The 24,602-nt window shown below is 38.0% G+C and overlaps 2 protein-coding genes across 2 annotated transcripts; both read right to left on the bottom strand.

Annotated features, from left to right (window-relative positions):
* Positions 1–5,133: 5,133 nt before the first annotated feature.
* Positions 5,134–14,176, bottom strand: LOC311298191 (lactase/phlorizin hydrolase-like; the record flags this gene model as incomplete). Its single annotated transcript, XM_084420915.1, has 17 exons — positions 5,134–5,371; positions 5,444–5,680; positions 5,777–6,000; positions 6,603–6,734; positions 6,824–6,930; positions 7,019–7,221; positions 7,336–7,534; positions 7,629–7,919; positions 8,050–8,318; positions 8,818–10,371; positions 10,779–11,424; positions 11,515–12,205; positions 12,287–12,371; positions 12,456–12,555; positions 12,735–12,818; positions 12,913–12,983; positions 13,585–14,176. The coding sequence occupies 17 exons, from the start codon at positions 14,174–14,176 to the stop codon at positions 5,157–5,159; spliced, it is 5,700 nt and encodes a 1,899-aa protein (XP_084277041.1). The 3' UTR covers positions 5,134–5,156.
* Positions 14,177–14,713: 537 nt separating this feature from the next.
* gjc4b (gap junction protein gamma 4b) lies at positions 14,714–24,344 on the bottom strand. The gene is made up of 3 exons (XM_084420857.1): positions 24,113–24,344; positions 16,218–17,376; positions 14,714–15,969 (listed from the first exon to the last, which is right to left on the bottom strand). The coding sequence occupies exons 2-3, from the start codon at positions 17,344–17,346 to the stop codon at positions 15,956–15,958; spliced, it is 1,143 nt and encodes a 380-aa protein (XP_084276983.1). The 5' UTR covers positions 17,347–17,376; positions 24,113–24,344; the 3' UTR covers positions 14,714–15,955.
* Between the last annotated feature and the right edge of the window lie 258 nt (positions 24,345–24,602).

The following is a 24,602-nucleotide window of genomic DNA, read 5'->3' as shown; positions in this document are numbered from 1 at the left end:
TGAAATGCAAGTATGCATACAGTTTTTATGTAAGGTTAATTTTGTGCCTGTTCATCAAAAAAAAAAAAAGAAGAATCTTAGGAGTCATTTACACATGACACAATTTTCAACAAAAAACGTACAACTTTTTATGTGTTTTGCAGCAGGGACCTGAAAACGCAAACTTTTGAAAATGGGTTTCAACCTCAACATGTTTTTGAAAACGATACGTCATGCGCAAAAGTGACATCACTACAGGCCTGGAATGCTACAGCGTTTTTTTTTTTTTTTTTTTTTCACAGATCCATGTGAACGGTATTGCTTTAAAAATATTGTCTCTTTGCATGAAGAAAAAAATAAATAATAAAATTGTAAAGAAACACACGCCTATAGAATGAATGTAATACACGTGCACATGATGTCACTGTTTTCCCAAATGCGCGTTTTTGTTCGTTCAGTTTTTAAAAACTTGCACTTTAAAACCAGTTTTCAAAAATGTGCATTGTCATGTAAATTAACGACCAAAATGTTTTTAGTTGAAAACGGTGTCGTCAAAACGGCCCCTGAGTGGAATGCACTGCAGTATTGGCATGCATGTTTAATGGGTTGATTTGGCGATTAGGAGCTCACTTACAGCAAATCATCCACCTGTGGTTAATTGATGTGATCTTTCCTTTCAAAAGAAGTTGCTCTGGAGACCAATCACGACCTCCTGGGCGGGGAGTTAAAAGCACATTTCAGAATATGCTAAAAGGTAGTCATTTGAACAAGACTAATAAAAGCAAGGTTAGATTAGGGTCCTGCGATGTCACTTTCTTGTCGCAATTGCGATTTGTCATATCTAAAGGCCTGTTTGCACTGACAGGAATTAAATCACTGGAGCTCAGCGAGTCTCTGTGCTGTTGGTTTCCAGTAGCCGTTCATACTTTTCTGTCACGGTTTTCCACCGGTATCATGTGGCGAATCCATTTAACATAAGCTGGCATCCAAGCTGGAGTGTTCCCGACTAAAATGTAGGCCTATGTGAATTTATTATCATTACTTTTTCTAAAAGTCAATTGTAAATATTTCTTAACTATATAATTTATGTGTGGGCCTATTAATAATTGTGTATATTACTACTAATGTATATTAGCAGTATCTTTCTCTCCAAACATGATTCTCAGATAATGGATAAAGTTTGTGAAGTGAGACAGTTGTGTTACATCGCCACCTAGTGGACAACAGATACTAGCGACCAGGTAAAATGTTTATTCATGAACATAGTGAGAGGAAGAGAAGAGGAACAGAGATCTACTATTGAAAAGTGCATAAAGTTATTTTGAAACCTAAATAAAACGTTCCACAAACGTCTGTCTAACAGAGACCTGATACGGCATTTCATGATTCTTTAGTTCAGTTACTTCAGAACTCACAACCTGCCTTCATCTGTCAGCCTATGCTTTATTTTTAGCCTGGCACTAATTTGTGAGAACAAATAATATATATATTTTTTAAAACCATCTTGATATTATTAGGGAATTGACTGCCTTGGTTTGTATACAAAATTAAAGAATGATGATAATGGCTATATTAGAATTTCATGCTAAAAGAAATGCATAGACAGAGATGCATAATCTTGTTTACAGAGATCTAGAGAAGATTATTTGATTTATTAGTAAGTTCAAATGTCTAACAAACATTTAGTTGGGGTCCAAATGACAGCTGGAATTTTTTTGGAAAATGCCAAGAACATGCACAATATTATGCAACAGGGCAACATTTAACATTTCCTAGTTATCTTGTTTTTATCCACAGGCCAGTCAGGCCTTATCAAAGGTTGCAATAAGCATAGTGATATGCTAGCTTTTGGCTTCCTTTTGTAATTACGTAACAAATGTAAATACCAGAGCCGTTAAAAATGTTTTTCCACGGCTCTGGTAAATACTAAATAAATAGTAGGCTATCAATATCAAGTCCATGTAACTACTACAGAAATGCTGCTGTATATGAGAAAAGATTCTCATTTACAATTTGTAAATATGTTGAGCTCACATAAATGATACATGTTTACATTTAATAAAAATATAAAGATTTTCGGTATAGTATACGGTATGCCATATATATGCAGTGATATGATGCCACCACAGATCAGCACATCACAGGAAAACGAGAAACTGCCTCCCTCGATCCACTGGTGTCGCTGTTGGACAGTCTAAAAATGAATGGTTCACACATTTGATCTCATATTTTGTAAGATTTGTGTTTTGTTTCAATCATTGCAATTATTTTCTCATCCAATTTTTTTTGAGGAGACCCCTGCCTACTTTGAGAAAAACAATTCTGCATGCTGTATTCCCTACAAAACTTAATATAACAACAACAAAAAACAAGAATACTAATATAAACATATTAATATAAATATAACTTACACAGTTGAAGTTAAGTTGGTTAGTGATGAATAAGCAGTAATATTCACACATGTGTTTTCAAGCTGCATACTTGCAAATTGATTGTACGTAGCCTACTTGAAAAATAGAAAACTTCGCTGTAATTTAGTACAGGGCAGGCTATTCTATATTGTAAGGGAAAGTTTAGCAAATTAGCATAACATTTAGCGTTTAGCATAGCACAAGCACCTTGATTTTACGGTTCACTTATCATTTACTTATAACAGGTTATTCGCATGTAAAGGTTTAATTGGTAATCATTCACTCACGGGAACACGTAATTGTACAGATGATACAGTTAGATCTGCTGTTTCCATTGCATCTTCTGTGACTTTTTTTGTATAAAATGGGGAATTATAATACATTTCTTTCTGTAGGCTACAATTCCAAAACAGATGACCAGTTAAAAGTGGTCTGATCACAAACTGAAGTCCAGCTACTTTCTATAGAGTATAGAGAGGGGAAAAAAGCCCCTTCAGGAATAGATTTTGAGTTGATTTGATTGACTTGAGTTTTTACATAAACACATCTATGACACACCTTATGCAAACACATCACCTGCCGCTGAAATTCTTAAAGATGACGTTGGGTTATCAAAACAATTCAAACTTGAGTGTGTGTGTGTTTAATGGGCATAAACTCATGTCCTCCTGGCCATCAAATAAACCAGGCAGGGAATACATTGAAACTTCATTGTTGTCCTCATACCATCACAACCCATTTGCCTTTTGCGTTTATGCCTGTGAAGTGTTCATGTATCTGTTTTATTTATTTATTATGTATTATCTCAGGATATAGTGAATAGCAAAATGTGCATATCGTTGATGTTTCTAACACTGAGTTTATGTGGCTGATTAGTTTGTTCTGTCTATATCTGTAAATGTGGTATTTAAAAAGAAACAAAAAAACATCCTGAAAATCAGACCTCCCTCTAAACACACTGTCTGTCAGAGCCGGACAGTAACGGAGTACATTTACTTGAGTACAGTACTTAAGTACAATTTTGAGGGATCTGTACTTTACTCGAGTATCATTTTTGGGGAGTACTCATGACTTTACTCAAGTACATTTGAGAGGCAAATATTGTACTCTTTACTCCGCTACATTTCTATCCATAACCGTGAGTACCCGTTACTTCTTCAAAAAGGAAAAAAGAAAAATCTCGGAAACCCTCAATTTGTTGTTTCCCTCTCAAACGTGATTGGATTGTGCAGGCGCCACTGATTGGGACAGCCTATCAGCAATCACCTTCAGATTTCCGCCAAAGTCAACTCCATGGTCAGATTTAAATAAGAGACGAAACCATGGACGAAACAATGGATGAAGACGCAGCAGGTCCATCCCGGGAATGTGCCAACCCGTGGCCCCACCTCGCCAGACTATTTCAATTTTCGGAACAATTTAATGATAGTTTTCGCTTCAAGTGTTTGCTGTGTTTACCAATGTAAGCACTGTGGCAGTAGTAATGCAATATTTAGAAAATGTACTCTTGTACTCTTGATACTCAAGTAGCCTACTTTTAAAAACAAGTACTTCAGTACTTTTACTTAAGTAGACATCTGACTGTAGTACTTTTACTTGTACTTGAGTAAAATGTAGCAAGGGGTATCTGTACTTTTACTCAAGTAATGAAGCTGTGTACTCTGTCCGCCTCTGCTGTCTGTACATGGGCATAATGTTGATCAATTTAACCAGTCACAGCAATAGGAAAAAAATCAGTTGAATCAGTGAACTTTGTCTTTAAACTGTATTGATCGTATGAGTCAGCAATTATGCTGCGTTATCTGACTAGGCAAAGATAACAAATCTGTTTGCTTTCTCCTTTTGATTATACATGTTATCTTGGTGTGTGTGTGTGTGTGTGTGTGTGTGTGTTTGCAAGGCTTTCATAAAACTCTCCATAGGGCTCACTAAAAGTATGCATATCAGTAGACCAAAAGTAATCAGGGTAATATTTGACAATAAATTATTGTTGTTGAGATAAAGAGCAAGTGTGTGAGTTTACTTTAAGTTATTGCAGTTCAAATCTTTATTATTATATGACAGTATTTTGTTCTGGCAGCCAGTTAAACAAATTCCCCCTCTGTTATGTTTTAAGATTTTGTGCATCTCTGTGCATATGCTTATCATGTGAAATTACATCACACTTCAGGATCATTTATGGTCTGTAATGTATTTTCCTCTGATAGCAGCAGTAAATGCTCAATGGGCATCAGTGCATTGTTGTTTACACTGTGATATTTAAGATACAAAATATATACTTATACAACAACTGAATTAGTTTATTCATTTGAATTCTTTTGTAAAATCAGCATACATGTGCAGTGACAACTTTTTAATGCAATCCAATAAAGACATGTAATAATAAATATACTTCAAAGTATATTGTGATATATTCACTGTAAAGTAAAGGATATAATTGACTCAGATTTGCAGTTTGCATTAAATAAAGTTATCCAATATTTTAGCACTGTCAAAGCCAGAAACTGATGCAGTTACTGATATGTATTTTTCATATTCAACATCAAATTAATGACAACATTTAACATTGACAATTTTTTATAGGGAGCTTCAGCCCTACTGTGAAGGTAACATTTTATTATGCAAAGAATAATTTCTCGTTTTATTCAGGTTTATGAATTACATAATTTTTACATAATTATCTTTACACAAAATACCCCCCCCCCCCCCCCCCCCCCCCAAAAAAAAAATATATATATAAGATAATTGGTATAGCAGATATTATGTTCAGAACTTATCTTCTTTTACAAGTTCAATGTGTTCCTCTACTGGACGTTTTTGTTTCTTGGATGCCTTGACAAGTCCGAAAACCAAGAGGACAACAGCGACTGCAGCAATAATGGTGAGACTGAAGAGGACATTGAGAGCCAGTTCAGCACCAGGACCTGACACTTCCAAACCCAAGAAACTGACTGACAGTTCCCCACCAGGAGGAATAGTCTCTGTAAACAAGAAAAGACTCAGTTAATAAACAGACAGAGAGACAGACAGATGGATAGTACCTGGGACCTCACCTTCAGGTTCATGGACCTGACATTCATGGGGACTTTCTCCTGGACTTATGAAGCCATTGCAGTTGATTATTGTAGCATAGTTCCAGACAGATTTCTTAGGAATACGTGGTAAAGTGGGATCTGACCGATTTACATAGAAAAAGCCAAATTTATCATCAAAACCCGTCGCCCATTCCAGATTGTCCATTAGTGTCCAAGCAGAGTAGCCACGGATGTCCACGCCATCCAGCAAATACGCTAAAGAATGAAATGAAAACAAACAATAATATTCAAAATGCATGGAAAAGCACCACAGAAATCTATTGTTTAATACTGTCCTGTGTAAATCTCTACCTTTCAGGGCCTGATTGATATAGTTATCATAATAATGGATACGGTGGACGTCGTTCAGATTCACTGGCCCTCGTTCTGATACGCCATTCTCTGTAATGTAAATTGTAGGGTTTCCATATTCCTCCTTAATGAAATTCAGAATTTTTCGAAATCCCACAGGAGTTACTTTCAACCAGAAGGATCCAGAATCCAGCCATGTACGATCCGTTACAGTTCCTGCACCCCTGGAAGGAATAGATGGCATATATATATTTTTTTATTTCAGTGCACAATGTAACTATATTATCAACTTGTTGGATGTATAAGTATGTCCAGCTTTATTGCATACATACAGTGTAGTCACGTTAGACGATATTATATAGCAGTGGATCTCAACCTTTTTTACTTCAAAGCCCCCGCTCACAATTTCTACCCGATGAAATATTTTAAAGCTTGGGATAACAAGAAAGATTATAAAAATAACCAAATAAGAAGAAGTACAAGTGTCACCTTGTTTTAGATTATTTTCATGCTTGTTAAAAAAAATTATTTATTTTAAATAATTTTTTGTCATCTTGAGGCTCCCTTAGAAGTTTGTTGAGGCCCCCACGTTGAGAACCACTGCTATATATAGGAAATCTCAACAGTGTGATTGCTTGTATCATAACAAAATTTAAACTATATTATCGCCCAGCTCTACTTTGCTAAATGTGACTGTAAGGCATGAAGATATTAAGATATTATAAACATTAACATCATGATTTTCTGTAAAGCTGCTTTGATTGATTGTTTTAAACAAATTGGGCCTGAAAGAGTTTGACAATGTGGATTAAAACTAAAAGGCTACCTGTCTGCATCATAGTGCTGGAGGTTTTCGTAGTCCATGTTATAGGCTAAGACAGTGGTGTAGTGGTTGAATCCAAAATAATCATGAGTTCCCTTAATCCTCGCCACTTCTGCAGGGGTGAATTCTGGAAGCCTGTTGAATGCAAATGTAAAAGCATTTATAAACACAGAATCTTTTGAATGCAAAGCTTCAAATTACTCACAAACAAGATAACATCTTACCTCGACTGAGGCCGGCCAGCTGCTAAACTTCTCTCTCGAATTATGTCTTTCATTAAATCACTGTAATCTCCATTGAACACTGGATGAGCAAACCAACCAATCTGGAACTGTTTCGAGAAGAGAAGTGGCTTATTGTTTATTTAATGCACATGGCTACTACAGACATGTTTATGTGGTCGAACTACAAATCTGTACCTGAACTACACGCACGGCAGCATCCACATCTTCCTGTTTGTATGGGTTTCTTGGTTCAGCCCAGTCAGAGTTTATGGTGATGCCAATAATGCCACCATGTTTTGCACGATACTTGTCATTATACAGATGCCAGGCCTCAGCATGAGCCTTGATGAGGTTGTGTGCCACAATATATGGTGCAGTGCCCGGTCTGAAACTTATACCTGGACACCAATAGATCATCAAGAACCTTATGTTGCATTATTAACGGTTAACACTGAAACTGATAAGTCATATAGTACAAAGAGTAAAAGTATAGTTCTTAAAGCGAACAATACCTGGTGCTGCACTTCCATAGCCATGGCCGACCATTGCAACATTGTAGGGTTCATTTATAGTGATCCAGAACTTTACTTTGTCCCCCAGACTGTTAAATACAACATCAGCATAGTCTCTGAACCTGTCGACAATAGTGTCATTCTCCCAGCCACCAACATCCTGGAGTGCTTGTGGGAGATCCCAGTGGTACAAAGTCACCTGTCAGATGATTAAAAGACTGTCAGAAACGAGTTAAATTCTTTTAGGTTACCAAGGCAATTTTTTGCATGCAAATTATTTCAAAACAGTCTACCTGTGGCTTGATATTGGCTGCCAATAGAGCATCTACTAGTCTATGATAGTAGTTAAGTCCAGCTTCATTCATTTTTCTGTTTGTTCCATCCGGCATTATTCTGGGCCATGAAACAGAAAACCGGTAGTGGTTGACCCTCAGTGTTTTGAGATTTTTGATATCCTCAGTGATCTTGTTGTAGCTGTCACAGGCAATGTCACCATTTTCATCCAGCGATATCTTTAAAGCAGTGTGTGCAAACGTGTCCCAAATGCTGAGACCCTTTCCATCTGCTCTCCAGGCACCCTCTATCTGTGGTGTTAGAGCATAAAATGAAACAAAAATGTCCTCATTTGATAATATATATATATATTAAAAAAAAAAAAAAAATGTAATGAATGTTAAAATGTAAAAAAAAAAAAAAAAGTTTGTTGAATTGTACCTGATATGCAGCTGTTGCTGTGCTCCATATAAATCCCTCTGGGAAATGTCCATATAACATTTCTTCCTCCACTGGCAGTGGAAAGCCGTTATTTCTCATTATATCAAAGTAGAGGTGAGCTGAGCGTTTTGGAGTTCTCGGCTGATTTGAAAGTTTAAAGTTCACATGGTGAAGTCCATACCCAACAGTGTAGCCATTCAGCCACTCAAAGGAGTCCATTAGAGAGCTAGCAATGTAACCCTTAATGCGTACTCCATCCAAGTTGTGCGCTAAAAAGTGAATACATATAAATGTGCGTCAAATTAACAATTTAACACTATTACAAACATTAAGCCTCATTCATTATTAATTTTGTACATTTTTTGTATTAATAGCGCAGAAAATGTTTATGCAAAATTCCCACAGGATTAACAGGTGCAAACGCACATAACTTTGTTTTTACCCTCGTTCGTTAATATGTTGCTGAATCTGGATTATTCTAAATGTGGGAGTGTGTTCACACATCTAGTAATTTGCAAACAGTTATTCCATTTATACTTCTCATAACAAATATTTTTAGAAGAACAAAAACAATACAATAATATTTAGTTATAATATAAATAGAATATAAAATATTCTTATAATATTCCATTTTTTTTATTTCATTTTATTTTCCCATATGTATTTGGTTCAACATTTAGAATACATTTCGAAAGATTTGTAAGTAGATTACATGCAAAAAATACATATGTATGCACTGTTAGAGAAAGATAACCATTGTTAACATACCTTTAAGAGCCTCGTCAACATAGGTCTTCAGGAAGAATATTCGATCAGTATCATCAACCGTGATGGCAGTGCCTGTGGCCACACCATTTTCCGTTACATAAATCTCAGGGTCTCCATACTCTTCCTTTAACCAGTTAAGAAGTCTCCTGAGTCCCCAAGCAACAGCCTTCTGCTCATCAACAGCTGTATTTTCAGAGCCATCTGCATTGTCCTTCTCAACATCCTGATCAGTCTCATAAGACACAATATTAAGTCTGCTGGTCACATGGCGCACGACTTTGGTTGTGTATGTGTTAATGCAGAATACATCAGCTGTTCCTTGGATAAAGGCTTTGTCTTTGTCAGTGAAAGAAGGCAAGCGGGATTCTGTCAAGCCTTGAAGTTCACTCTTGCTGCCAACCTGCCACTTCATGGCGTCAGGGTAGTCACCATTTTTATATATAGGATGTGCAAACCAGCCTAGTTGGAACTGAAGGGCTCGATCAGCTGCCACCACCTCTCGAGGAATGTTGACATCTTGGGGTTCTGCCCATTCAGCATTTAGACTAATTGATACCAGACCTCCTTGAGATGCCCTGTATTTCTCATCATAGGTATGATACGCTTGTGCATGAGCTTTTATTAGGTTGTGTGCAACCCTGTATGGAGCATCTCCGGGTTGCTTCACGTTAGGTGGAATCTGACCTAGTCCATATCCCGACCATGCAATTGTCTGGGGTTCATTAAATGTGATCCAAAACTTCACCCTGTTTCCAAATGTTGCATAACAGAAGTCACAATATTCATTGAATATGTTAATCAATTCAGGGTTGTCCCAACCGTTGATGTTCTGTAAAGCCTGTGGCAGGTCCCAATGGTAGAGAGTCACCATGGGTGTGATATTGTTTGCTATTAGACGGTCTATGAGCCTGTTATAGTAGTCCACCCCCTTCTGGTTAAGAGAAGATTTATAACCACTGGGAAAAATTCGAGACCATGACAAGGAGAATCTATAAGTCTTCACTTTTAGGGCTCTCAACATGTGTAGATCCTCATCTATTTTATTGTAGCTGTCACATGCAACATTACCATTGTCATTGTTTGGTATATTACCAGTTTGAGTAAAATTATCCCAAACACTTGGTCCTTTTCCATCTGCATTCCAGCCACCTTCAACCTGGTATGCTGAAGATGAGACACCCCAATGGAATCCCTCTGGAAATGTTCCATAGTGATAAAGCTGTCTCTCAAACTTGGTCTGAGGGGAGAACTTTCCCCAAACAACCTTGGATTTTGAAGGAACTTCAGATGGCGGCAGACTAGGGAGTCTTGAGCTCTCAATTTTATTTCCATAGGTTTGCATCTTAGGGCTTGCTGCAGTCTCAGCAAATCCGTTACTCTCAATCACCTTTGAATAGTAATATGCTGATTCTTTGGGGGTTCTTGGCCTGTCAGGATCATCAAAGTTCACATAGTGCAATCCAAATCGTTGACTGTAGCCTTGAGGACCCTCAAAACCATCCATAAGAGACTGGACTGTAAACCTCTGGACGACAACATCATCCAAATGCACAACTGTTTAGACAGAAAGAAGTAGTTAATGGGCTTTAGATAGTGATCGTGTAATACTGTATATAGTCTGATGTTAAGGTTTGGCAAAGGTTATGTGAAATTGGTAGAGGATTGCTTTAAGGTCAGTCTGTGTCAAATCCGAAAAGGCTATGAACAAATCCCCCCATGTTTGTTCATAGCTTGCTGCTTTGTTGTTGGTAAAATTATTGCAGATTCTAACATTTCCATATTTTCAACCCCCCTGAAGAATTCATTATTTCCAGATCAAAATCTTCTTCAATAAATATCTTACAGACCTTGGTTTTAGGCCATGCACTAACCTCTGATTTCACACAGACTGACCTGTTATCTCTAATAAGACTAACATGGTCTTCGTTTTAAACACTGACCAGTTCTCTTAAAATACTGACCTTTCATTGCTTCATTAATGTAAGCTTTGAGATAGTCGACACGCTGAGTGTCATTGAACACATCACCATTGTAATCAGTTGGCATTCCATTTCCTGTGATATAGATGGGCACCTTTGTTATGGATGTGTACTCTAAAAAGATGTAGTTCAATAATCGCCGAAGCCCCCACGGAACTGACTGGATCTGGTCAGAAGCTGTGGAGGGCCATGTGGGGTCAATATGAGCCTGAAAGTCCCCAACATGATTTGGTCCAGCATCACAGCTATTCAAGCTCTCGCTAATCAGTCGGGAAGTGTGGTGGTTAAGTCCGAAGAAATCAGCTGTGCCTCGGATTCTTTGTTTCTCAGCCTCAGTGAAGACAGGGAGTCTTGCCAGCTCTTTACCACAGTCATTTTTCTTTTTCTCAATTTGTTCCTTTAGCACGGCTGGATAGTCTCCATCTACAAATATGGGATGAGCAAACCAGCCCAGCATGAAGTTCAGATAACGCTCAGCTGCTGCTATATCCTGATCACTTGAGGGATTCAACGGCTCTGCCCAATCAGAGAGAAGAGCAATGCCCACTTTTCCACCATGCAGTTTCCTGTATTTATCATTATAAATATGCCAGGCTTCAGCATGAGATTTCAGAATGTTATGCGTCACCTGTGAAAACAAGCAAAGCTTTAATCATATCAATATATACTTTCTAAAACCATGAAATAGATGTTTTTTTTCTCAGATTGACTGACACACCTTGTAAGAGGCTATTATTGGGTCATTCATACTTGGGGGATGTTCCTCTGTTCCATACCCCAGGTTGCTCACTACCCAGGGGCTGCCAAATGTGATCCATGTTTTGACTCTGTCTCCATAACGAGAGAAGCAAAAGTCTGAAAATTCTTTGAAAGCTTCCACAATAGAGTCATTAATCCAGCCTCCTGAGTCCTGCAGAGTTTGAGGAAGGTCCCAATGATGCAGGGTAACAGTGGGCTTGATTCCTGATTGTAGAAGGGTGTTAATCATCTTGTCATAATAAGCAGCCCCCTTTTCAACCAAACTTTCTCTGCGTCCAGTGGGAAAAATGCGAGCCCAGGAAATTGAGAACTGATAATTTGGTGCCATCATGCCCCTAAGCAGATACACATCATAGTCCACCTTGTGATAACTATCACAGGCCAAATCAGTGGTCTGGTTGTCAAAGACGTGACCCTCTTGGCTAAAACGGTCCCATATGGTCTCACCCTTTCCGTGTTCAGCCCATCCACCCTCCACCTTGAAACTCTCACTGGAGACGGACCATTCAAAATCAACCTGGAATGAACCACTCAGGAACTGATCACGCTCAGCTTCGGTTTGACTTCTGAATTTCTCCCAGACCTTCTGGTATGAGAATGCAGAAGCTGATTCCTGATGGACAACAGCTTTAGTATTTTCCTCCTGCAAACTGGATGAGAACATTCTTATTTTCACTTAAAAAATGGTCATTATATACTGCATATATGTACCTTTTTGGTCTCAGCTTTACCTTGTGAGTGTTTCTTCCTGATCTAGCTTCTCAAAAAGCTGTGTGATGTCACAGCCTATGATGTGAAGATCTTTGTTCTGTAAAACTGACATCAATAAATAATACTAGGTTACCACATGGCATTTTTAGACTTTGGACACATAACTTAAAGAAATAAGCTAACATTTACCTTCAAGAATTGTAGTAAGTGGCTGGAAATTATTTTCATTTCCATCACAGTCCTTGACTGTCAACTGATACATAAGAATGGACTTTTGACCACTGCCAATCTGAAACAAGAGTGTCAGTGTAATTTTGGCGACCTGAAATGTTTTCTGTCACGTCAGGCAATTTGAATATTAAAAACCAGTTGAGTTATGAAGTCTAATGAAATCTGATGGCTATTTACTGGGCTGATCTATTGCGAAGATGATTATATAATCCTTCAAGAGCCATATAAATCACATACCTGTAACTTCTTCAATTCCTCGGTAAGAGCTGTCTGCAATTTGCAGTTGTACTGCACGTGTACAGTGAGGAAATCCACATATGCCTGACGGTGAGATAAGAGAAGTATGTGATAAATTACACAATATTAACTATTACATGTAACTATATATATATGATAATCTGCCTTGAACTTTTACCATGATTTTTGACCCCGCTTGAGAAATCAAGGTAACATCATTGGCTCTGATCCCAAGAGACAAATTAAGTGCTAAAAAAAAGAAAAGAAACCCACATCACTATGAGTGACCATCATTGCACTATTATAAAGAACTATGTAATATGGAGACAGAGGTTAGTTGCTACACTTTTGTTCCAGTGAATATGATTAAAATAATATAAAGTTTATTTTGAAAGTCTTGCCTACAAAAAGCTTTTGAACATTTCCAACACATTTCCATTGACCATGCACATGCTTCAGGTTAAGGTTAAATTGTCACAATGGACCATAAAATTAGCTATTTAGTGGTTTTCAGCTACATTTAAACTATAAAACAATTTTGCACTTGCTATTTATGCATGCTATGCTACTTTTGTATGCACCATACAAAAATAACAAACCATTATATTGTTTTACAGAAATCATAATAATTTGTATAAAACTACATTCAAGATGCATGTGACAACCTGATTGGGGACTTGAGGAAAAAACTTGCCCTAAGGAACTTTTCAAGCTTTCATAATAGTGTGCTTTTATTGAGTTGTGTAAATTGGACTTTTAACTCAAAACCTACAGAGATACTGAGACAACTAACCCTGTTCTGTTTTGTGTAGGCCTACATATTAAACAAATTAATAAACTCAAGTCTTACCTTCAGACATTTGATGATAGACATTGTAAATGTTTGCATGGGACTGGAGCGCATTTTGAAGTTGCACTTCATTATGTAGCTCATGGAGGTGACTGAACGTGACAAATGTGTCCACAAGATCCCTAAATGTATTGAACACAAATCCTGCATACTGCTCAAACATCTGCACCAGTAATGGATTCTCCCAGCCTCCATATCTGGCTCTGAAGACTTCTGGTACAGCAGAGTGGTGGAGAACCAGCAGAGGTTTGATGCCCAGTTCAGTCAGCTGCTGCACAAGTGTCTTGTAGCATGTCACAGTGTCCTCATGTGGCTGGTTGGAGTCACCTGTGGGAAGGATGTGTGACCACGAAAGGGGAACTTTAAAGTGGGTCACCCCTCTGCTCTGAAGATACAGAAAGTAGTCTCTGGATTGTTGTGGAAGTGGACCTCCGCAGTTAAACGTATTGTCTTCCTCTGAAGACCCTAAAGGTAAAGTTTGTCCGGTGGTCAGAGGGCCTGCGAGTAACATGAATTCCTGTTGCTCTGCATGGCTGCAGCTCCAAAAAACAGCCAACCAACCTAGTGAAAGAAATCCTACCAGGACCTTCATCGTGACAGCGTTACAAGTGGAGAAGAGTTCTTTATAACCAACTCTGCTAATCTAATAGTGAGGCATTCAGTGTTACAATCATGCAATTCAACCCTAATCCAATTTATGGCAGTCATTAAGTTATCACATAGACTCTGGACTAAGATAGGCGTGATAATACTGTAAGGTTATTTCTAAAGAAACACTGGGGTACTAACATTTAAATTAAGTCTTGAAAACCCTCACCTCTACATCAATCTTTAAAAGAAATTTCTCCTTTCCATTCGTGCAAAACTGAGTAATTGTGACAATGCCTATCAAAACATTAGGGTAATCACAAAAAAAAAGCAATATATTCAGTGTGGGCAAAGACATACCAATCCTTATCTGGCAAAATCGATATCCAAGTACTTTGTACTAGAGTGACACGAAGAGGTTTACAGATGGCTAGTGGATGGATTAATGGGACATATACACATATGTGTATCTATCTATATCTATATCCATCTGTCTATCTATATCGAACTATATAAGAAGCACAGAAAAAATAAACAATGACACATGAATGCAGTTTTTAGACCAAAGGTTTATTTTGGCATATTACAAAATACATTTTTACAAAACCTTACAAAAACATTAGAAAATGTAACAAAATTGAGATGCTGGGAAAAAGTATCAAAAGATGGAAAACCTGGCTGTTAACAGACATGGGTGGATTATACTCCTATACTTTAAACTGTTTCAAGATGACATTGCATTGGTACCATGTATAAAACTTTAGGCTTTATGGCTTTCCTTATTGCTATTCAACGTAAACTGCATTTGGACCAACTTACGGTTCGCATTTGCATAAAGGAGGCAAAGATATACACTAATCTGAACAGAAACTATTTAGAGAAAGGATGAAAGTGAAAACCAAATGAAATGAAACGCTCTTTATTAGTGCTTTCAAATGTGTAAAGAATCTCTGAAAACTGAGTTTGCCTCTCTAACAGTTGGTCAAATTAAAAGCCAAAGAAAACCAAATTAACTTAAAGCCTCACAAAATGTGAAAAACTGAAATGATAGTCTACGGAGAAGCTTCCTCAAGTTAAGAGGGGTATCAAAATACTATTCATTTACATCGAAACCACACAATATGCAAATAAAATATCAAAAGCATCTTTGTAGATCAATAATTGATTCACAAGTATTCAAGCATTTTCCAGGTTTCCATTTTGTTCATTACAAACATACACTAATTGTGGTCCACTACTCAAAACACAGCACTATTCTAAATAACTACACTACATTTCTGACGTGGCTTTATACTGGCTCATCCATCTCTTTTTGGAATGGCAAAGGTAATATGTAAACTCCAGTTTAAGGCATTTTTGAGATGTAACCCTTGGCACTTCATTAGAAGTGTGGTAAACAAATGGAAGAACCACTGATTTCTTTTTCCTATGAAAAAAAAAAAAAAAAGAGAAAAAAAAAAGGGAGAGATAAGAGTATCAGGCAGACTGGCTGATGTCAAGTATAACTGGCTGGTGAGATGCTGCTTCTGAGATTTTTGACTCAACGTTCACTTGCCATAATACTGCACAACACATTATCACAGATTCACCAGTGTGCATACAGACACAGGTTCCACTCAGTCTCACGATGCTTCACACAATGTTCAGCAGCCAAAAAAAAAAAAAAAAAAAAAAAGCACAATACACGCATACAGACTCTTTCCACTTTCCAAGATGAGCAATTCCAACCCCACTTGGGCCGCTTTGTTGAACAGGAAAGCAGTTGATAGTCTCTGAGTCTCAATCAAGCACGGATCCCTATGAGAGAGAGAGAGAGATATATAAGACAAAAAAAGAATTAAAACACGTACACATCTTAATTCTAAGAATATGACAACATTAATCTCCATTTGCACACTTTTCTTGAAATGTAAAAAATAAAATTAATTCAAGAAAAGTGTGTGTGTGTGTGTGTGTATGGATGGTTCACATTTACTCTATTTCTTTGAAACCAGAAAGCTATTGTGTGTGAAAAAAAACCCTTCTCTTTCACTTTTCAGTCTTACCTTTTTCACATGTGCTCCCCTGCTTCTCCTGAGCGAAGTTGAGTCTGTTTTGCTCGACAGCGGTGCCGTTGGACTCTGGGCTGCTGCTGCGTAAAGGACTGTTCTCCCCGTTCTGATAGGCCATATCTAGATGCTGCTGGGCCAGTTTCAGGTGTTTACGCAAGCGGTCCATATCTCGCGATGACGACTCATCACCAAAAGACTCTCGACAAGAGTCCAAGTTATACTCCGGTTTGATTCCCATGGACAGCTTGTCTTTTTTCAGGGCAGTGTGGTACCCTGGCGGGGCAGTGGGCACCTGTCTGCATATGGCACCACGTTGGCGTGAAGCGCTTTGTTGGCGCGCACGTCGCCGGAAAGCATCACGGATTCCACTGAGGCCCAAATGAAGAATCTCCAGCACCGTGAGAGACAAGCAGAGACAGCTCACGGCATACATGATCAGCAGAAAGATCGTTTTTTCCGTGGGACGTGACACAAAGCAGTCCACCGTGTGCGGACAGGGGCTGCGAGTGCACACGTACGAGGGGGCGACCTCAAAACCATACAGGATATACTGGCCGAAGAGAAAGCCCACCTCAAAAACAATCCGTGCCAAAAGCTGCAGGATGTACACCTTCATGAGCCCATCGCGCTTTATTCTCCGTCGTCCGTCGTGTTTAGGGGCTGGTTTCTCTGGCGCTTTCTCTTTCTCTGGCAGGATCTCCTCTGTCATCATGGGGTCTTCCTCACCATTGTCCTCAGCCTCCTCATAATCCCGGTTGGCTCCGCGGTTGATCATGGGCATGCGTTTCCTGTTCCTCGGCCTGTACTCGTCATCATGCATGCGAGCGATCTTGTGCATAGCAAAGCCCAGGTACATAATAGTAGGGGTTGTGATTAGAATGATCTGAAAAATCCAGAACCGGACATGAGAGAGCGGTGCAAATGCATCATAGCAGACGTTCTCGCAACCAGGTTGCTGGGTGTTACACGTGAATTTGCTCTGTTCATCGTAGTATATTGATTCGCCGCCCACAACAGTCAACACAATGCGGAAGATGATGAATAACGTAAGCCAGATCTTGCCCACAAAGGTGGAGTGGTTGGAGATTTCATCCAACAGCCGTGTAAGAAAGCTCCAGCTCATGGTGCTCCGAGAAGAACGGCTGTCTCAGTCCTGCACGAGAACAAGACATTAACTGTTAGTAATTGAAAACAAACTCAAAACTAGAACTAAAAAAATATATATATAATAATAATTATACATTACATCCAATGATAAACATGTCATGAAAATAGCGTACCTTCCTATAACATGACTGACAAAAGCTGTATCACTAATGAGAGGAAATGAAGTGCTAATTCAATAGTAAGAACAAATTAAATGGTAAACATCAGGAACAAAGCAAATGTATAATTTCCCAAGGATTCTAGAAAAAATGTTGAGACAATGAAGTCTGTTAAAGGTGCCTTCCTCCATCAGGAAAAGTTGAAAGGTCACGTGAGCACATGAGCCTGGATTAACCAGCTAGATCCTCTAGATGGAGCTAAAATGTTACTTTTCTAACAAGCTCTTTCACAGAAACACCAAGTCGGCTAAGACCAAGTAAAAAAAAATTTTTTTTTTTTTTTACAAATTAATAACTACATTTAAACCATTTAATAAAAAATAAACTTTTGCTCTTACATGAAGAAACATTTAAGATTAAATGTGATAAAACATTTAAAGTTTGATGCTAAAATTCACCTCACTTTGTATACAGGCCTTCAATTAATTAACTCCAAAATAAAACAAATTAACCTAAATTAAATTTGGATAACATGGATTAAAAAAAATAAAAAAATAATAAAAACACACTACAGTAAAACATACTTTAAATATATAATTTGAAGGAGGTATTTACTACCTTAGTGTTAACTGACCTCTAGTGTGTAACACCTACTTGTCAGCAAATACAGCAGTGGTTCCCAAACTTTTTAGATTGGCAAACCCTCTGAAGCATTTCCACTTGAGCCCCTTTCACACAGAGATTCCGGAAAATACACGGATAATGTGTCCCGGGATCGTTTGAATTTGGTTCATTCAAAATGCCAGTGATTTTCCGGAATCTGTGAGTGCGTTCACACACATCTCGTGAAGACATGTGACGTCAGGATGTGACGTGTTACATACGCGTCGAAAACATGTACACTAACGCATCGCGTACCATTCCACAAAGCTGGCGAACCCTCAGCTTCAGTGCGGATAGTAAGGAGCGGGAACGTGCGTCACTAATGTTACTAGGTTCACATCCCGGCATCAATCGCGGGACGTGTTTGCGTTCACACAGAAGGCACTCTAGCAATTTTACAGCAATTTCCCGGGATCAACGCGCTGTGTAAAAGGGGCTTTAGACTGCAGTCACACCTTTTCCATTAAAAATATTTGCACCCTTAAATTGATTTTGAGGTGCATTTTTAACCTTTATAAAGACCCTAGTAAATGCATGTCATGTTTTGTCAAAATCTGAAAATTCCACTAAATTATTAATATAATAAAGCAATAAATTAAATCAAATTTCAATCAGTATCAACAAAAGCCATCTTTGCACTGGCACAAGCTGCATTTAGACTCATTTACACAGTATAATGCTGCCTCATAGGTGCCCTGAATGCAATTACAATGGCATAACTGTTATGAGATATTTGAAATAAATAATAATGGTAAAAACAAAGTGATACTTTTAAATTAAACTAAACTTTGCACGCAACCTACCAAATGCACGCTGCTTGGGTGGATGCAGTCAGTTTCGACCACAAAAGATGAGGCAATTTGTTTAGAGTCATGTATTTGCACTACAATTTTCCCGTTTTCACACTAGATGCTGCATTTTTTCTGTTAGAAATACACGCTTGGTGTTAATGTTATTTTAGGGTGGGGTAGAATTAAATGAATGCCAAAACTCAGCATCTTGTTGTTTGCATACCTTATCACCTAACGTTCCCCCAGGGGTATGTGTACCCCTGTTTGGGAACCACTGAAATGGAGCATGGGTCTTATGTAGACCTCAGACTCAGAAAGAAAATCATTTTCCCATTTTGGACAACCAAAGGCCTGTGGAATTGGCAGCTCTAACAATGTAAATTCGAAACAGGCAACCAGTTGAAAATGGTTTGGTCACAAACTTGAGTAGAGCTACTTTAAGAGAGGATGGGGTCATCCACAGGTCTAATCAAACTGTGCAATCCTCACCGGCTACAAGTAAACAAAAGATGCTTCAGGCATGGCTGTGACTTGATTTTTCCACAAAGTTGTGTGTGTGAATTTACCAAAACATCTGTTAAGACACTCTGGGGTTCTCACCACTATTGATCATTGATTTTCTATAACTTGATTACTGGATGTGGATTTTAAAAATTAAGCACTACATTAATTTATAAATGTACACATTTATAGATTTTACTTGTTGTACTTTACAATGCTGCACTATAGAAATGTCTCCAAGAAGACCCCCCACCCCCAAAACAAAAACATACATAAAAAAAAAATATTTTGGCAATCTTGAATTTATGGCAATCTATAGGAACTGGTGGATGACATGTTGACAATAGCCACAACTTCTGTCCAAGGGCTTATTAGAGACAGTTGCATAAGTGAGGGCCACGCTGTTGTGGTAGAGAACAGAGATTAAGAGTGGCATTTAAAGGCATCAAATCACTGTAATTTGTACTCAGTACAAAGGGGTCATATCCGATTGCCAGCAGAACAACAACCGTGTGGTTGTCGTTTTGAACATTCCACAGCTGGTGCTCAGTTGGCCCTCAAATTACACTTTAGCAGGGCCCCAAAAAGGCTCTACACACTACACTCATAACACACCTAGCTTAGAGATCTTATAAAGGTGTGATGTTACAACAGAGTGCATGCAATTTTACATGCCACATAAATATTAGACAATGACTTTACACATACACATATACATATATACATATATACATTATATATATATATATATATAAAATGTAATGTATAACATTTTTAAACAAAAGTACACAATCAGTATGGTAAGGTTTTTTTTAAAGACTAGCAGAACTTAAAAGGCTGTCCATGTAGTTAAAAAAAAAAAAAAAAGAAAAAAAAAAAAGGAAGAAGAAAATTCTGTAATTATTCAGGCAGTCCCTGACTCAACTTTTCTAGATGACTACTGCTCATTTAAGCCATTAGTTGGGCGTTTATATTATTCATTTAATTACTTAAGCTCAAGCGCATACAAAAAGCTTGCAGCAAAACTAATGATTATGAAATGAAAAAAAAAAAGTGTCTGAACATTAACAATTCATTAATAAACTAGTGATTTCGGAGCAAGTGCCGGCTGCAAAGATGAAGTTGACGATGCTGGCTTGTCATCTCCACAGATGGACGTGCATTTAGAGAGAAATGCACATTAAGTTAATGTCATGCAGTAAGTGTGGGATAGACTTGCTGTGATAGTCTGTGTCATCGGTGTTCAGCCGCAACACTGGTCACATCACATGCCCACTGCGGCGCGGCAACGCTCTCCGTCATTTTGATTTTTTATAGTAATAAAATTTACTTCAGTTAGAGAACAGACACTCCAATTAAAAACTGATGCCGTCTGCTCAATTCAACGTGAGGCGAACAAGAGTCGCAGTACAGATCAGCCATCGACAAGTTAGTGTGTCTTTTATGAGAAAACGCTTCCCTGCCATTGACGAGATTTTACAGCTCTCTGTGTTATCACTGTTATAAAGTAGGGGGCGCTATTACTGATCTCCTGAATGAGTACAGCATCTCCAGATCAGGCAAAACAGGCAAAGAAGCAGCAGAAAGGATCTACATGAAACGGTGCACAAAACTACACAACAGGATTTCTTATCATCTGTCGTCATCTTGTCTTAACAACACTCATACCACACAACACACAATGCCGATGGGGCAGAAACTACAAGATCTTGGCCAAGTGGCAATCCCGAACAACTACAGAAAGACGTTTTCTCATACAAATTCACATAAGACATTAGAGAGCTGCTCCTGTTAGCTGTCCAAGTCATATGTGCAGAAAAAAAAGATGAGACAAAAAAAGAAAATTGGTCAGAAATACACATGGGCTGGCGGTCCATGTCTGTTCAGCAAAAACTGATGGTAGAAAATATATCAATGTTAAAGTAGAGTGCAAAGACCACTTATTTATATTTTCAAAATATATATTTTTATTAGCATAAAATAATTATGATCAAATTGTTGCCTTGCATTCATATACATGAAGGTGCATGATATTATTAGAGCAGTTTATCATATTGTCTCATCGCTCGCACTACAAGATCACGTGGCGATAATAATCAAACAGGTTTGAAAATATGACAGCGTTTGTGACTGCTCGAGACATGCTCATCATGTCGAGCACTGATTTGGCCACGATTCAAGGGTTTTGTCACAGACCTTGGAAATCTGTCTGTGACATGAAAATCCAGCCGATAGCTGTGTAGTGTGTAGGGGTGGAACGGATCGCAGTTGATCGGTACGGACCAGGCCCCACGGTTCGGCACGCATGTGATTCGTGGATTAACTGCTAAATTTAACCATCATAGAGTGAAAGTTTAGAATTTGGACATGTTATGTCTTGCCAATATATACATCCAAACTATTTTAAACGTAGAAGCGTCGAGAAAATCGGGACTCGCACGTTATCGGTTCGCACAGTCGCAGCGCGCGCAGAGAGAGAGAGCTTGAGAGGCACGTTTCAGACAGCTTTAACAAATATGAAACTTTATTTAAATTTCTATAGTGAACAAATAGTGTTATTTTACACTTAGGCTTAATTAATGATTTCTGTACCTGAATACTATAGACTTTGTAACTTTGTTATTTAGTATTCATCTCTGCTTGTAATTTGTGTATTTGTTCTTATTTTATTACTGACTGTTCACTTGTTTCAAATAAAAGTGTGAACTTTATTTTTTACTGGTCCGATAAATGATCCGATCCGAGGCTCAAAAACCGTAAATGATCCGTACCGTGATTTTTGTGATCTGTTCCACCACTAGTAGTGTGAGCCTGCCTTAAGCCTACTCTCATCGACTAACATTTAGTCGACTATTAGTGGGCAGCCCTAGTAATTAACTGAATCTGTACGACTTTGGAACAAAAGATGTTATTTTAAAGAATTAACAACATTGGCCCAAATTGATTTTCATTGTATTGACATTAACTTATAAAAAAAAAAAAAAAAAAAAAAAAAGAAGCTTTTGTGTCTTTTAGCTAACACAAGTCCCATAGCTATATCTTTGGAATGACGTGAATGGGAGAACTATCCCTTTAAGTTGTTAAAAGATTGGGAGACCCTCAGCAATACCTCAAACCTAACCCTGACCTCCTCTTCAGTCAAGCAACTCCACACAGAGCAACCATTACCACGTCAGACATTAACTTCAAGAGAGAGAACAGAGTGGCTTTGTGGAGACATCTGAGAAAGAAGTTATCATTCCCATCCAGATTCCTTCAGCTCTGGTGGAAGGACAGGAGGCTGGTACTTCAAAACAACATCTCAGTTTCAAAGACACTTAAAAGCACTTTGAAGCAGCCAGACTTACCTGGCCCTTGGAAATGAATTGATCAAATGATAGCCACAAACATGCATTCGGTGTAAAATGAATTTCTCCCATGCTTGTCTTAAGTTTCAAAATAAATCACACATCACTAGCCACATCCCCAACACCAAAAGAAATTCACTGAACATGAGCTTATAAAGCAATGTGGCAGGATGAAGGGTAACTTTGGCTTTTAAAACATGGCTTTTAGTGTAATATCTGTAATATTCTTGATCAAATAAACAAAGTTTTAAAACAAACACTTTAACTGTCCTTATATGATAGGGTTAGCAGAGAAGTATATAATTAAAGGCCAGTGTAAACCAATGTCCATAAAAAGATTGGTCCATAAACGGTTTGACATACAGACAAGCATTATATAAAACCAATATTTTACGTTTTTTTTATCAGTAATTTAATCTTTAATATCAACAAATGAGTAGATTTAAACCTAACAACATAAAAGGAGGCTAACTTATTAAACAGTTAGCCTACATCATAAATTGCATTAAAACTTTAAATAACCAATCACTTTAAGGAAAGAAATTATTTAAGCAAATACATTTGCATAAAAATAATATAGGCTAAAGATAGTTTTTAAAGTTTGTAGGTTAATTATGCCATCAAAAAGTAGTAGGCTACAACAACTATTGAGTTACAACTATTTCAGTGTAGGCTATCGGTTAAGGGGCAAGAGCAAGATGCAAAATTATCTGTATCTTGTATTTTATTTGATAAAAATCGACCTATAAGACATCATTAAATACTGAGCATATTGTTTTGAGGATTCTACTGAGAAAATTGTTCGAAATATTTGTCTCTCGTCCAACGCAACGTGTCGACGTGAACGCGCGAATGGTGGCGCGCTTTACCTGAGGTGAATCTTTTTCTCCTGTCGAAGCAAGTACAAAAAAATCCAACATCCCAAAAAAAAAAAACAGCGTGGCGGTTCAACGCCGCTTACAGAAGAACGTGATGCCGACTTAATATCGACCACAGAGACGTTTCATCGTACAGTTACGAAAGGTTTGTCTGTTATCCATCCACATTTCCAAGAAAAATCCCATCCAGCTGTGCTTAAGTTTACTATTGTTCTCCGCCTGACGCAAGAAAGACGCGACAGTTCCTTATAAAACAACTTAAAGGCACTAGTTAAACACTAATTGTCTTGTTATTTGAAAAATACGCGTATAAACTTCTCACAAAGCAACCGATAAATAAGATAACTAGTTATTTTGCTGTGTGTGAGCAAGATGTCACCAAAAATCCGTTGGCCGAGCCACTGTCGAATTTCAGTCAATTGAAAAGCGGGGGAAAACACATACCTCGTTGAGTAGATTTCCACACTTTTCCTCAGCTAATGTTACGTCCTTCGAAATAGTTTGTACGAGAGCATGAAAGATCACCACATCTCAGCTATCTTTGACGAAAAAGCCACACTCTTTATTAACCCATTCGGAGTATGGCTGGATGTGAGTCCTCCCCTCACGCCGTCGTCGGGGTTCATATAGAGTAGGACAAAGGCCCCCGAAAAAATGCGCTGGTCCCGCCTTCGTCTGGGCACCCCACCCCCTTTCAGGATTTGAGTATGAAATTTGTCTGATTATGCTTTCCACGATTTTTTATATTTTTTATATATCATACCCACTATCACATCCTTGATTTGCATCCCATCACATTTTTGGATAAATGTAAATAAATAAATAAATAAAATTAACAAATTCACTGCGAGCCCCTAACTGGATATGTGAAAAAAAAAGAAAAAGAGATGAGATGGAGGAAACAATATTTGGCTGCATCCGAAATCGCATACTT

Source organism: Rutilus rutilus (assembly GCF_951802725.1).
Source record: "Rutilus rutilus genome assembly, chromosome: 10".
In the NCBI taxonomy this organism is placed as follows: domain Eukaryota; kingdom Metazoa; phylum Chordata; class Actinopteri; order Cypriniformes; family Leuciscidae; genus Rutilus; species Rutilus rutilus.
Note: the sequence above shows the minus strand (reverse complement) of the source record. Positions and strands in the feature narration are given on the sequence as shown.